This window comes from Cupressus sempervirens, chromosome 5 (assembly GCF_028749045.1).
Source record: "Cupressus sempervirens isolate cs-2001-9-10 chromosome 5, ASM2874904v1, whole genome shotgun sequence".
Classification (NCBI taxonomy): domain Eukaryota; kingdom Viridiplantae; phylum Streptophyta; class Pinopsida; order Cupressales; family Cupressaceae; genus Cupressus; species Cupressus sempervirens.
In genome coordinates, this window is record NC_143122.1 from 227,815,955 (window position 1) to 227,831,984 (window position 16,030).

A 16,030-nucleotide genomic window follows, 5' to 3' on the forward strand; every position below is an offset into this window, starting at 1 on the left:
ATCCATGAACATGTACTTAAGACTTAAAATATTTAATATAACTTCTTAATCATGCCTCAACATGAAGGAACCATTTAGGAATGAAATTTGTATTGTATGCATTTGTGTAAATATTGTGTTTGTGTATATTATTTCTACATTGTTACTTTGATTTTGCTTAAACTTTTAAAAAATAGTTCTATAAACTTCTTAACATATTAAATTTATCTAGTTTGGGTTCTTGTGGGGTGTTACATGGTACATCAATTGAAATAGGGAATATGAATACATATTCAAATTTTACCCATAAAATGAGCTTATGTCCATTCAAAAAAATAGTTGTTATTGGAATAGTCATTCCTATTCCTAATATGCATTCCTATGCCTCTAGCTAAATGGACCCTAAGTATTGTACTTTGGATGGGTCTTAAATTTCTCCATCTGGAGATGCTTGTTGGTTCTCCTAGCACATTGTGTGCCCTTCTTGGTATCTGAGCCTGACTCAAAAATGCTAACTTTAACATTAGGGTTAATGTTGACCTCAGTAGCATGATCTTTCTTGGACCTCTTAAGAGTAGAGCTAGGGCTGGGGTCTAGGGAGGTCTGAGATGTGATAAAAGCTAGGGGGTTAAGCATGAGAGGGGGATTCTAAGCCAGGTGCTAGATGAAAAGTTTTTTCACTATGTTAGGATAAAACCATGGACATAAGTAACAATTACATGCAAATATAAACAATATCAAAAAATAATAGTTCACATAGAAGAGAACACAAGACACCAAGATTTAACATGGTTCACCCAATCCCTAGGCTATGTCCACCAAATAGCAAGGCCAATATTATTATGATCTAGTGATTACAAGCTGATTACAATATGTAATCCCTTATAGCTCAATACTACCATAAGAAGCAATTTTTGCATCACACACTATGAAAAATCCCTAACCCCAAGCCCTTTTTGTACAAGTATTTTTTCTGCTTTAGGGTTAAAATTAGTTACAACATGCTGGCCATAAATTAGTGAATAAATAATAGCCAAAAAAAAATTGGTCAATGCCCCAAACCCCAAACAATTTATCAAGTATGTACAGTACTTCTCTGATCAGTCACCACAAACTAATAATCTCCCACCCAGGGACTAATTAGACTCCATAGTAGACAACAATCTTCCACTTGGAGATTGGTCCTATAGCAATACCGCTACCACATGGGGCTCCCACTAGATTAAACCACCCTTAACTCTATTGTTCTTTTATTCTTGTTCAATCTATAAGACCAACTAAAGCTGAAGAGGAGTTTAGCTTCTCACTTGCCACTACCTTTGTAAACATATATGTTGGATTATCATCAATATGTATCTTGTCTAGCTTTAACTGTCCATCATCCAAGAAAACCCAAATAAAATGGTACTACAATTGAATGTGTTTCATCTTTGAATGCAGAGCTGAATTTTTTGCAAAATGAATGGCATTCTAACTATCTGTAAATAAATAATTATCCCTCTAAGGGTGTCCCAATCCTTCTAGGAAGAACTGAAGCCATATCATCTCCTTGGTTGCCTCTATAGTAGCAACATACTCTGCCTCTATAGTGGATAAAGCATTAACCTTTTGCAATCGAGAAACCCAACTTACAACTGCCCCACCAATAGTAAATAAATAACCTATAGTATTCTACTTGGTATCAATATCCCCTACCAAATCTAAGTCAATATAGCCCTATAAAGTAGTAGTAGAGCCCCCAAAGTGTAAACACTTACTGGATGTTCTTCTCAAATATCTGAGAATCCATTTGACTGCATTCCAATGCTCAATTCTTGGATGACTCATATACTTGCTAACAACTCCCACTGCATGTGGAATATCTGGTCTTGTACATACCATAGCATACACCAAGCTTCCTACAGCTGAAGCATAGGGTACCTTGGACATCTTATCATCCTCATCTTGTGTCTTGGGACACATGTCCTAGTCAACTCCAAATGACTAGGTAAAGGTGTGCTGACAACTTTAGCATTCTCCATAGAAAAACATTGCAACATCTTTGCAATATAATCAGCCTAAGATAATGTCAATTTCTTGTTCTTTCTATCTCTACAAATCTTCATACCAAGGATCTATTTTTCTGACCCAAAATCCTTCATATTAAATGCATGCACTAACTAGCGTTTTAGCCCATTAATGTGATACATGTTAGACCCAACTACAAACATATCATCAACATATAAACATAAAATAATGTAGCTGACATCATCCAACCTCTTAAAGTAAACACAACTATTTGAATGACATAGGTATTATATCCATGCTCATGCATAAAACTATCAAATTTTAGATACCATTGTTGAGGTGCTTGCTTCAAGCCATATAAACTTTTCTTCAATCTACACACTAAGTTCTCCTTGCCTTTGACCTCAAATCCCTATGATAGTGCCATATATATCTCTTCATCCAAATCACCATGAAAGAAGGTTGTTTTAACATCAAGCTACTCCAAATGAAAATCTTTAGTAGCCACAATACTTAAACAGTGTGAATAGAGGTCATTTTAATAATAGGAGAGAATATCTCATCAAAATCAATGCCCTTTTTCTATGTAAATCCTTTTACCACTAACCTAGCTTTAAACCTTTTATTACCTCCATCCTCTTCTTTCAACTTTTAAACCCATTTATTCTATAAAGCCCTTTTGCTTGTAGTAAACTTGCATAAATCCCAAGTCTTATTTTTCAGCAAAGAGTTTATTTCATCTTTAATTGTAGACTCCCACCGAATCTTAGTATCCAACTACACAGCTTCATCATAACATTCAGGTTTACCAACATCTGTTAGTAAAATAGAGTACAAAAAAGGAAAAAATCTTTTTGGAGGTCTACCTAGCCTTGTTGACTGTCTAACATTCATTGTTGTGTGTGGCATTTGTTGTTGTGGTTGTTGCACATCATGAGGAATTGCTAGAATATCATCTTTTGGAGTATTATCTAGCACTATGTAATCATCTTCTTTCTTCTCATGTTGGTGCAATAGATCTTTGTACAACACTTTCTCATTGAATATGACATCCGTGCTTCTTAAAATTTTATGATTTTCAAAATCCCAAAGCCTATAACCAAATTCATCAATTTCGTATTCAAAAAATAAAAATTTCTTTGACTTAGCTTTTACCTTGGTTCTATTTTTAGAATCTATATGAGAAAATTCTTCGCAACTAAAGGTTTTGAGAAAAAGAATATCTCACATTCTTACCAGTCCATGCTCCCTCTAGAATACCACAACCCAAAGGAGTAGACAGATCTGTATTGATCAAATATATAGTAGTATTGACATCCTTCACCCACATGTGTAAGAGCAACCCTGTATGCAACCTCATTCTCCTTGCATGCTCCATTATACTCATGTTCATGTATTTGACCACTCCATTTTCCTATGGAGTCCTTGGAACAATTTTTTTCCTATAAATACCATCAGTGGAGCAATAATTTTCAAATTCATGACCACAATAATCACCACCATTATCATATCTGAGACATTTTAATTTCCTACCAATCTCATTTTCAACCAAGCATTTTCATTTCTTAAAACTTTGAAATACATCAAATTTCTATCTAAGGAAATAAACCCATACTTTTCTAGTTGCATCATCAATAAATGTAACATCATATGAGAGCCACTAAGAGAAGATACCTGAGTTGGTCCCCATACATCTATATGTACAAGCTCTAATTTCTAACTTTTATTTTCCTTCCTAGTATTCACAAAACTCACTCTGTTTTGTTTTCCATACACACAACTTTCACAGAAATTCATATTAACACATTTCAGACCTAGTAAAATTTTCTTTGAATGAAGTACTTTCATACCTTTCTCACTCATGTGCCCATCTCTATTGTGCCACAACACTATATCAGAATCTATAGCAGCTATTTGTTCTCCCTTCTCAACTACAACAATTGTTCCTAAACATTCATTCTCTAAAACAATCAAAGTATAAGGAACGGTATGACTTGTACAAAAATATAAGGTGCCTACTTTCATACCTTTTGCTACTACAAGGGAACCTTTTGAAACCGTACAATTTTTATCATTAAAAGTAACTACAGAACCCTCATCCCCGAGTTGCCCTACTGAAATTAAATTCCTACTCAGCCTTGGAACATGTCTAACCTCATGTAGTAGCCAATAATTCCCATTATGCAACTTAATCTTAACTTTTCCTTTTCTAATAATCTGACAAGGTTCATTATCTCCCAAATAAACAAGTCTAAAATCCCCTTGCACATAATCAATGAAATAGTCTCTATGATGTGTAGCATGATATGAAGCACCAAAATCTAAAACCCATGAATCATCAACGCTTTCTAGAGACAAAGGAAAAGCATCCTCTCTAGATTTGGTACTTACCACATTTGCCTGCTTATTCCCTTCTAGTTTATCTCTTTCATTTTTCTTTCATATCTAGCAATCTTTCTTCTTGTGTCCTAGTTTCCCATAGTACCAACAATCATTTGATCCTCTTTATTTCCCATGATTTCTAGAATTATTTCCTCTCTCAGTCATTCAGCCTCTACTTTGTGCATTCAAAGCACTTTCTGATGTAGATCCACCTAAGGTTTTCCTATGATTTTCCTCACTCAAAATAACACCAATCACATCATCATATTTAAGGGTATTAGATCCTGAAACATAATTACTCACAACCATTACCAAGTCATTCCATCTTTCAGGCAAAGAACACAAAATCAAGAGAGCCCTAATTTCTTCATCAAAATTAATACCAATAGAAGATAAATAGCTATTAATAGTACTAAACTCATTTAAATGATCCACTATAGATCTAACTTCTATCATTTTCATATTAAATAAATGTTTCATGTGAAATACCTGATTTGAAGCGGAGGGCTTTTCATACAATTTCGCTAGAGTTTCATCAACTCTTCTATCATCTTCACTTTTGTAATGTTAAATGTTACTAATGGTGCCAAGTATAATTGAATGCTTCCAAGTGCCTTTTTGTGTAAAATCTCCTAGTCCTCATTTGTCATAGTTCCCTGGTTCTTAATTTTTCCTTCCAATGGCTTCAATAAATTCTTCTAATAAAGATAGTCCTCCATTTGCATCTTCCATAATTGAAAGTTTTGCCCATTAAACTTGTCAACCCTTAGCTTACCCTTGTCTACCATTTCTCCCACTCAACCATGAGACTCTCACTCAACCGTGAGACTTTCTTGCAGAGGATATCTGACAAAAAAATAACCTTTCTCTAATACAACTTGTTAGGATAAAACCATAGATAAAAATAACAATTACAAGAAAATATAAACAATATCAAAAAATAATCGATCACACAGAAGAGAACACAAGACACCAAGATTTAACGTGGTTCACCCAATCCCTAGGCTACGTCCACCAAACTACAAGTTCAATATTATTATGATCCACTAATTACAAACTGATTACAATCTATAATCCCTTATAGCTCAATATCGCTAGAAGAAGTAATTTTTGCATCACACATTATGAAAAATCCCTAACCCTAAGCCCTTTTATACAAGTATTTTTGCCACTTTAGGGTTAAAATTAGTTACAACATGTCAGCCATAAATTGGCAAATAAATAATAGCCAATTGGTGAATAATAGCTCTTATTGGCGAATAATAGCCAAAACAAAATTCAGGTCGATGCCCCAAACCCCAAAGAATTTATGATGTACAGTACTTCCTTGATTAGTGACCACAAACTAACACATTAGGCCTTGGCGGATAAGGTACAAGGGTTTCCCCTCCTTGTGTTTCCTTCTAGCCTTAAAGATGCTATCCTCCAACAAATGCAGTAACAGAAATAGAAAGGAGATAAGGTCTAAATTTTTGAAATGATTTAGGATAGAAAAATGATAATAATATAGTACCTAATAGTGGTCCTCCAAGGTAATGTATCTGATAATCGTGTAGCAAATGGTATCACAAGGCTTAGGAAGGGTAGCCCACGCAAACCCACCATGCAATCTCATTGATTCCTCCTTAGATTTGAAGAATTTATGATAACTCACCTCCTCGTTGACCTTAGCTTGCCTCTGCTATTTCTTTCCATCCAACAAAAAATCCCCAACCCTTGCAATGTTTTCTTCAAAAATATCAAAGCTCATGTCATTAACCGTAACTTTTCTATCCTTCCAAGTTTGATAGAACTCCATCGAGATGATGTCATTGTGTTTAGCCATGCCCCCCATATAAGGTAAAAGGCCCCCCTCCTAAAAGTAGACCATTGTAGCTTCACTACTACTAATACACTCCTCCACACCCAATGGTTCAATACGATCAATAGTGCCCATATCATCACCCAAGTCCATAACCAACTCCTCCAACAACATAGCCTTGCACCAAATTTTGGAGTTGCAAAATATAAAATGCCAAGCCACAATGGAGAAAATGAAAAGACATTGCATAGTTATCATGAATCCGCAATGTTTCCCAAAAAACCAAAAAATCTCCCAAAACAGTACATGTGGGCAGTTTGTTTCCATCTACAAATGGTCATAACCAGCTATACCAATTATGGGAATCAACCAACCTATCTTTATGATCATTACAAAATCATTCTTTAAATCTCATCAAATCCCCCCTCTATGTCCTTTTACTGCAATCATCAATGTTCATGGTAGTCGAAACATAAATTTTAATCAACATCCAAACATGCCAAAAAACCCTTTACTAAGTGTCAAATTCTCGTGACCACATGTAGAAAAGGAGACCTTCCACCTAATTTGATATTTCATGTGTCATTATTGAAGGTGTGATCCCTTTCCATCATAATTTGAGTTGATGATGGCAATAAACTAACATCATTCCATTCCATTAACCGCATGACACCGTGGCTAGCTTTTGCAAGGTCATCTGCCATGCTATTTCCTTCTCGATATATATGTGCCACACAGATATCTTGATAATCTTCCATCATCCTTCATAATTTATCAATAAATATTTTAATTGACCAATTCCATTTTCCCTCTCCCTTAGTGGCTTTAATAATTAACATAGAGTCCCCCTCTATGACCAACTTAGTGACTCCCCGAGTTCTTGCCATTCTTAGACCCTAGAGAAGTGTAATTGCTTTGGCTTTATTATTAGAACCTCTACCATAGTTACCCAAATAAGTGGCCACCAACATTCCCATGTTGTTTTGGAGGATTACCTCCACAGTGGTCTTGCCCATCATGGCTAACCCATCAAAATTTAACTTTATCCAGGACTCAGGGGGTGCCAAACCATCTCCTTTCTTGCCTAGATTTTGGAATTTTCAAGGTGTGCCACCATCTATCCCACATCCCAAGTTGAAGCCTAGTTCCTATAAATTTCACTCAAGGGATGGGGAGATTTTCTAGCGCTAGATTTTTTTGCAGTTCTTTAGTAACCAGATAACTTGTTGAGCCACCCCCAAGCTTGTTGTTGCTTGCTCCCTAAAAATCCTATTGTTCTTCTCCTTTCATATTTTCCATGAGACATAAGTGGGAGAATCAACCAAAGGTTTTTTAGATAAGGGTGGGTAGTCGGGCCCTCCCAATGAGGAAATTGCTTCAACTCATTATCGATACACTAACCCCCCATAAAGAAAGAACCTCCCTCTGGATGTCCATGGAAAAGGGATAGTGGATGACCAGGTGTAGAATAGATTCATCATCTTCGAGGCATAAAATGCAGCAGTTGGCAAGTTGGAAACCATGCCACTGGAGGTTTTTAATAGTGAGGATCAACCCATGCAGAGTCGACCACCAAAAGAAGTTTATTTTAGGTAGTATCGAAGGGTGCCAAGCTTTTCACCAATCAGCTTGTGCCCCTTCCCATGCCAATCTGCTAAGATAAGAAGACTTAATAGTAAACTTCCCTAAGGGTGTGAGTTTCCGCATCAAGGAATCCTCAACGAGGATGAGGGGAATCCTATAGATTTGCAAGAGATCCTACAGTTGCCAAGTTAAACTCAACTCCCTTGGCTAGAGATTTTGAAAAGTGATCCATTGTTTGTCAAGCGTGATAAACTCCTGAGTTTGAGGGCCATACATTCTAGTACACAATGTATAGGGGAAAACTTAGTTTTCTTGAGGGGGTTCTCATGGACCCACTGATCTTCCTAGAATTCTAATGAGTTACCATTCCCCATGATCCAGTGACACCCTTTTCTTAAGATCTTCTAGGTGTTAACAATGTTATTCTAGACCTTAGAGCCCTAGGGCCAAGCCTCCACCACTATAAATTGGTGGGAAGACAATCCCCCAAAGTATTTAGCCATTATGATGTTACTCCAACTACCCTAGGAATTCACCAACTTCCAACCTATTTTGGTTAATAGAGCCTTATTGAAGTGTCCAATTCTTCTTAGATTCAATCCTCCTTGAGGCTTAGGTTTGCAAACTCTCTCCCAGCTAACCAAGCTCATTCTTTCTTTTTCTTTAGTTTTGGACCATAGAAAATTGAACTAAATTTTCTCAATGATATCTCTAAATCTACCTAGGAGTTTGAAAATAGATAGGAAATACATTGGGATGCCTTGTAGGCAGGCTGATAGGAGTTGAATTTTCCTAGCATTGCTCAATATTTTCCCTTTCCAGCCTGCCAGCTTTCTTTGTAGACATTCCACAAGACCATTCTAGAAATGGTTTGGGATCTCCTTAACATTGAGTGGTAGGCCAAGATAGGTGTCAGGGAGGGTCACCTCTTGGCATCCAAGGATAGTAGTAACCTTTTTCCTGCAAACTAACACAAGTGTTGAAAAAATAAACTTTACTTTTGTGGTAGTTTATGCATTGGCTAGAGACTAGAGCATAGACACCAAAAGAAAAGTATCATCCAAAAACTATTGTAAGACTTGGGGGAGGCATCGCAAATTAGGTTTGATACCCTTAATTTTTCCAAAGTTACATAAAGAGACTAAATTTCTACTTAACACTTTCACTACAACAATAAAGAAATAAGGGGATATGGGGTCACCTTGACAAAGACCTTGCGAGGAAGAGAAGAAGTTACCCGAGGCAACATTAACAATCATCAAGAAGGTAATAGAAGTCACAACATTCTTAATAATTCCTAGGGCTCTCTCATTAAAGCCAAGTTTGGTGAGAATGGAAAACAAGAAGTCACGCCTGACCTTATCATAGGCTTTAGAAATACCAAGTTTAAGGGCCATACTTGGGTTTTTAGATTTTTACATTGAGTGTATCACCTCATGGGTAGTTATGATTGAATCAAGAATCTATCTTCCAGGCACAAAGCCATTCTGATGAGGACTAATGAATTTGTCTAAGAGGAGCTTGAGGCAATTCAACATCACTTTAGAAAAGATCTTGTAGATAGTATTACAAAGGTTGATGGATCTAAAATCTTCCATCCTTTGGGGATCCTCTATGTTACGAATGAGAACATTGAAAGTTTGATTGAGTTCCTTAACTAGCATCCCCATTCTGAAAAGTTCCCTACAACATGAACAACATCATACTTAACAATGTCCCAGAATTTCTTGAACAAGGTATGGGGGAACCCATCAGGGCCAAGAGCTTTGTATTGATTCATACTAAAAAAACCCACTCTGACTTCTTCCTCTTTGGCCTTATCCGTGATCCCCCATTCATCTGGTCATCAATCACGGGTTGGAAGGTCCGTAGGATATCACTCTATAAGTTATTATCACTTTGGGCCAGTGGGGGATTATACATATCCTGGAAATATATGTTGACTCTTTCTTCTATTTGGTCCATATTAGTGACATCCTCATTATTATCATCCTATAACAAGTTTATAGTGTTTCTCTTTTTTCTCCTTGAGGTCAATCTATGGAAGAACATTGTGTTTTTGTCTCCCTCCTCCAGCCATTGGACCCTATATCACTGTTTCCAAAAGACTTCCTCCTTATTTAGGAGAGAATTCCATTTGTGTCAGCACTCCCTCTCCTCTTGTTGTTGCTCCACCTGTGCTCCACTTTGGTCAATTTAATTTTGGAGCTCAACCAGCTTCTTTTCTCTATCCTTCTTTTCTTTGGCTAAACTCCCAAATTACAATTTGCACCATACCTTAACCTCCTTATGGATTCTCTCCAGTTTTCTAGAAATTCAGAACATGGTCATACCTTCCACTGGATTGTTCCACTAGTGAGCAATATAGTCTCTAAAATAATTATGCAAGTGCCAGATAATCTCATATCTAAAAGGCCGTCATCTAGTTAGACTTTGTTTCCAAGAGAATAGAAGCATAGAATGATCTAAGATGGCCCTAGGATAAGCCTTCAGGTTAGTATATTGAAGAATGTTCCATCTAGTAGAGATGAGGGCCCTATCAAGCCTAACCTGGATCAACTTTTTCCCAAGTCTGTTGTTAGACCAGGTGAAGGCCAAGCCCTAGAGGTTGATATCAATTAGATCATTTCTTCTTAGGAAATCCTCCAGATCCTACAGACTGTCTGAGAAGTCCTCCAATGCCCCCAACTTTTTAGAGGGGTACAAAGGGGTGTTGAAGTCCCCCATACATAAGATATTTCCTAGTCTTATGGAATCATCCATAGAGGTGGCCTCATCCCAAATAGCAAGCCTACCATTACGAGTATTAAGGGCATAAAAATTGAAAGCAAACTAGCTGCCAGACTAGTTGGTGAATTTAGTAGCAACAAAATGGGTGTTGGAAGAGATATCCACTCCCAACACCTTATCAGGATTTCACATCATGGAAATCCCTCTAGAAGCACCATTAGCCTCATAATAACTGTAGCTAGCACCTGGCTAGACATAAGTAGCCACTCCCGACAAGACCTACGCAATCATTTTAACTTCTTCCAAAAGAATCAAATCAACTTTGAGTTCAATGATATTTTGTTTGATTTTGTATTCTTTCCTAAGGCTATTCAACTGTCTCACATTCCAGGATATGACCTTCATCTTTTATGGCTCTGGGTTTCCTTTAGGGTTCTCTATTTTCCCTAAGTAATCTCCTTTTCTATTTCCTTTTGACAAATAATCTTGGTCAAAGGTCGACCAAGCCTCTCGTCAAATCCGACATCCACTTTATTCCCTCCTCTATTCTTCCTCTTTGAGACCGTCAATTCAAAATCCTTGTTAAAAAGATTTGGGTCCCCTAAAGTGGGTGAAAGAACTTCATTAATGCTTGGCAGGGAAACCACAAGGGTTCCATTTTTAAATAGTGAACTAGCTCCCACATTAGGAAGTGGGATACATGCATTCCCTTTTCCCATCGAAGCCATATCATTTCCCAACAACCCCTCACCCGGCTGCATTAACTCCAGGGTTTGGATATCCAAAATTTCCCTCTCTTCATGCATAATCATCTCCAAAACCTCAGACAAATTACATGTGTTCTCCTCTTCTTGCCTCTCAACTTGGGCTTTCATAGGGGTGCTAGTTTTCTCCTTAATATTGGGGGGCATCCCCTAAACCAAGTGGTTCCATGCTTTTTACGGTTTTAGGAATAGCATCCATTTTAACTATTTTCAAGCTTTCTACTATACCTCAACACCTAGGGTTGAGACCTTGTTCTTGAGTTTCTCACTTGTTGGTCAGTCAACAAAAAGATGTCCAAAATTGTTACACTTCTGGCAAAAGGGGCAATGTTCTCATAAGCTAGCAATTGCAACTAGGTACCCCATTTAGATCTCAGGCCCACCATGGTGGGAAGGGGTTTATTCATTCCCACATTAATATAGATGCTAGCAAAACCAAGCTTAATCTTTGAGCAAGTCATCGAGTCTGGTTTTATGAACTGCCCAAAGGAGTTACCAATCCACCTAAAAACACACTCATCCCAATACTCCAAGGGAATCCTAGGGAGGCATATACAGATGAGGAGGCTCTGAATAGATTGCATTTTGGATTGAATCCCAGTTTCCACTTAGCCATCATTAGATGGTGTTTGTCAAAGCTCCAGTACCCATCCAAGATTGAATCTCGGTCCAACTCAGCTATGAACTTGAATAAGAAAAGGGCATCCGCCATCACAAAGATGGAAACAGAACCCATTATTTTCCATTTAGTAGAGCACCATTTTTGAACCATGTCCACCGTGGGCTAGAAAGAGACAAACTTTCCAACAAGGCTAAGGGTAAAACCCGAGGAGATCGAATCCACCACTAAATTTGGGAGTGAAATCTAGGGTCTAGTGGAACTTGAGGAAAATGTGGGTTTTGCGTCAGATTCCACAGGAATCTTTGAACCAACAACAACCCCAAGTCAATTTGGTTTAGGGCATGCTGATGAACTGGCATCATTTGAGGGGACGATCAGGGGTTTGGGACCCAAGCAGGCACAGTTGTCAAGTATGGAGCCAAAATCCCCTAGGATAGCAACATCCTCCTGAAGAGGACAATGACTATTTAGGGATTCTACCACCAGTTCCAAATCGAGGTAGTCAGGGGCATGATCCAAAGGGGGGAGTGGTGGGGTGATCTATCCCTCTCAAGACTGAGAGGGCATGGGAGCAGAATGGGGGGATGGCATCATAGTTGCAGGTGCTAGGAAGGCGAGAAAGTTGCAGAGCTATATTCAGAGACAAGAGTGTTAAATGTGCCTATATTATGTTATTTGATCTTATATCCAACATTTATATCTTACATCTCTATGTTTGCTATTTATCACTAGTATTTTCTAATTTTTGCAAAACAAATCTCCTCCCTATATTTATGTGTGATCTATTGTTGTGCTTGAGCATATGATATTTATGTGTGTATCTTTGAATTTAATTATACAGCTATAATTTTTTTTTGTCATTTCTATTTCTATCAAGAATCATTGTATAGCAATTAAGTAGTTTAAACTTAAAGGGTCTTGAAAGGTTTTGTAAAAAATATTTGTTTGAGTAAATTAGTTTGCATGTCTCTACATGTGGCTACACGACTCTATAGTGGTTTCCAAATTTCTATTCTTCATCATTGTAAACTATATTTGTTTTACAATTTCATATTCTACTCAACACTTACTTTAGATTATTTTATCCTAAATAGCTCTAGTCTCATTTGTGCCTTCATGGTACCACATTATTTAGTTATCTAATGTGTAACTTAATTGACCATCAAATGCCAAATTATGAGACTAGATGCCATGATCCAAACCTTGATTATTTGATTTTATTTAGTGCTCTTTTGATGGATTAGGGTGCCTAACATCCTAAGAAGGAGCCTTAATTGAGATATCTTCTACAAGTTATGATCTATTTGTAATATGCTTATTTGATCATTGGTTTTTTATAATTAAGATGTCTTCAATCATTTATATTTTTCATTTATTGTTATTGTGCTGTTGCAAAAAGACTTGTAAGACTTATCTAAATAGAATTGTTTTGACTCCTATTATATTGAGTTTCAAAACAAGAATTTCATTCCTAAGATAAAAGATTTAGATTTTTATGTACTTCAAATTAATCTTAAATTAACTATTTCTTTATAAATAAAAAGGTTCTCTAAAATATATATTTAATAAATATACTTTTATCCATACTAAAATACATTCTTTCAAATTGTCTGAAGTGAGACATTACTTTATGCTTCCACCAAATATAGTTTTATGAATCTTCAGTGATAAGAATCCACTCTAAGCTTTTTCTCTTTTCTTTTATTTGACTGGATGAGAATTTTGGAATCTATTAGTTTTTTTAATTGTCAGTTTATCTAGCTTTACTTTCTTCATTCAAATAATCAAAATATATAAACTAAAGGCTTTATACATGGAAATTTCGTGCAAATAGATTAATAATCTCCAATATTTGCTACATGAAAATAAATGAAATCTTATGCTCTATTTTCTCGAAGTTCGGCATATTCCATTCGATGGACCATTTAAAAATCAACGTATGTAAAGCATGCATTCAACAATTTTATTATGAGTCAATGATACTAACTTTTCATTTAACAGTGAGACTGTATAAATGATCAATTACGTTTCCAATCACTTTTTATGATCATCATAAAGAAGACGAAACCAAAAAAATAAAAATTAAGGAACAGTACCAGAGTATAATATATAATGTCATGCAGTATTAAAATTGCATACGATTTTAGGGCAATGCTATAATTTCAGTCAGGACTGTAAGCAGGATTAGATGTGATTTTTTAACGTAATGAAGCAGAAGAGTACATGGTACCGATCTATCTAATTTTGACAATTAATACAAATATGTTATCACCCATCAAAAAAAAGTTGCATCCAATTCGGATAGGAGAAACCCTAAATTCTACGTTTAGCACAAATTATTAATAGTCATGAAGATGGCCACACATTCATTTCCAGTCATGGTCATATCTCGTTAAGGGAGTTGGGCTTCATCAGGAGGAACAAATATCTTGCCCTCAAGTTTCAAACTCCTTGCCCACCACTGACTAAGATGCTGATTACTGCTCTCTTTCACAAAAAGCTTAGCCGACGGAAGCAAGTGCCATGGTGTTCTCTCCTGGGCTACTTCAAAACAAAACAGGTACTTCATGCGCTCATAAAGGGTATGCCCGTTCTGATTGTATAGAACTCCCATCTTCTTAAAATAACGGATATAAGAGCAACAAATGGGATCATCCTTCCCCACATATATATTGGGTATCCAACCGCTAACCCTAATAAAATCATTATATAACCCACTCAATATCTCATCATCTATCATCTTATAATCAAACGCATTAGGCTTACAGAAACCATGGGAGCGCCAAAAATCACGGATGGTTGTTAAAGCTCTTCCAAGCATCTCAAAGAATTTCACCTCGGGAAGTCTTGGTGAAACAAAGGGAGGACTGAAGAGATGCGCCTCTATTTTATCTCTCTTTTCTCTTTCCATTAATCTTACAGCTGCTATTGCAATGGAGGCTCCCAACGAGTGGGCAACAATCCAGATGTTGTGAGATCCATGCCTCTCAATACTCCTTTGCAAGTGTTGTAAGCCAATATCCACTCCACTAATGGAAGCATGGTGTGCATTTATTGCTTTCCATGTGTTTTTGATATCCTCAGAAATTGTACCTCTAAATGCAACAACTTCTGAAGGGAATTGAAGTTCCTCTGCATCTGTCATGCTTCTACTTTGGCCAACCCACTTGAAAACAGCCCCAAATACTCTTTCAGTACTGCCTTGTATTTTCTCTGTTATTCTTTCATATACCTCGAATTTAAGTAGATTGCACCATTCGTTCACCATTTCATTGTCTCTCTCAAGTTGGTATACAACATTCACAAGGCAAGCAGCGATGCGTCTCCTGTCGTTGGGATCCCTCCTGCCATTCACCCATTACACGCACCTGTCACTTTCATATTGATCTAACCTAACCTTGACAAATTATTTAGGTTTTGTCTTCTAGAGACGTAATACCATTCGCATTACAGATATTTAAGATAGGAGAATACAAATGTTTCTGCTAAACACAGTCCTAACTTTAGGAGCAGAAGTTAGCCAAAAAAAATTATAATTATCTGCTCGTCTGTCTCCATTACCCTTATTGAAATTATAATAGAGAACCTGTAACTACTTTTATTTATTTCAGCAACATTAATATTCCACAAATGTATTAGGAACATTTTGGGGAGCTATTATAAGTTATAACCAAATTGTTGTGGAACCAAATTGCAGCAATCAACTTAACAAGTAATTTTCCTCAGCCTTGAGACGGAGACAAATAAATATATGAGAGAAAACGGAAAAACAGCCATTTTAAGAAGACAAAAAACAGCTAGGGAACTTAAATGTAGAGTTTAATTTGAAATAATTCCTGGGAAAACATTACCAGTTGGGATTGGCGAGGTCATAAATCTCACTGATATTGTTGATGTTGTGATCAGCCATTACAACAAAACTTTAGTTGCAGACGGGATTTTCCACAACGTGGGAAGTGTTTTATGAAGCACACGCTTTAATAATTACCGGTTTTATTCCACTTGAAGTATTATTGAAACTCTGAACTGAAATGATGCCATATAAATCCACTCTACTTTCTTTCTTTTCACGAATAAAGAATTTAGTCAAATCCACTTTACTTTCTTTCTTGTCACGACACTACAATCGAAGCGTGTCTTTTATATTATCAACATATATTC

At 36.6% G+C, this 16,030-nt stretch overlaps 1 protein-coding gene across 1 annotated transcript; it reads right to left on the reverse strand.

Annotated features, from left to right (window-relative positions):
- Positions 1-13,992: 13,992 nt before the first annotated feature.
- Positions 13,993-15,819, reverse strand: LOC149555270 (GDSL esterase/lipase At4g10955-like). The gene is made up of 2 exons (XM_089833609.1): positions 15,721-15,819; positions 13,993-15,213 (listed from the first exon to the last, which is right to left on the reverse strand). Exons 1-2 carry the CDS (start codon positions 15,777-15,779, stop codon positions 14,262-14,264), a joined length of 1,011 nt encoding a protein of 336 aa, XP_089689735.1. The 5' UTR covers positions 15,780-15,819; the 3' UTR covers positions 13,993-14,261.
- Between the last annotated feature and the right edge of the window lie 211 nt (positions 15,820-16,030).

Bases quoted from the DNA above. Each gene is read 5' to 3' on its own strand.
- LOC149555270 (XM_089833609.1), bottom strand. From the start codon at position 15,779: ATGGCTGATCACAACATCAACAATATCAGTGAGATTTATGACCTCGCC. The intron at 15,214-15,720 runs GTAATGTTTTCC...GGTGAATGGCAG, and splicing joins GACCTCGCCAATCCCAACTG to GAGGGATCCCAACGACAGGA.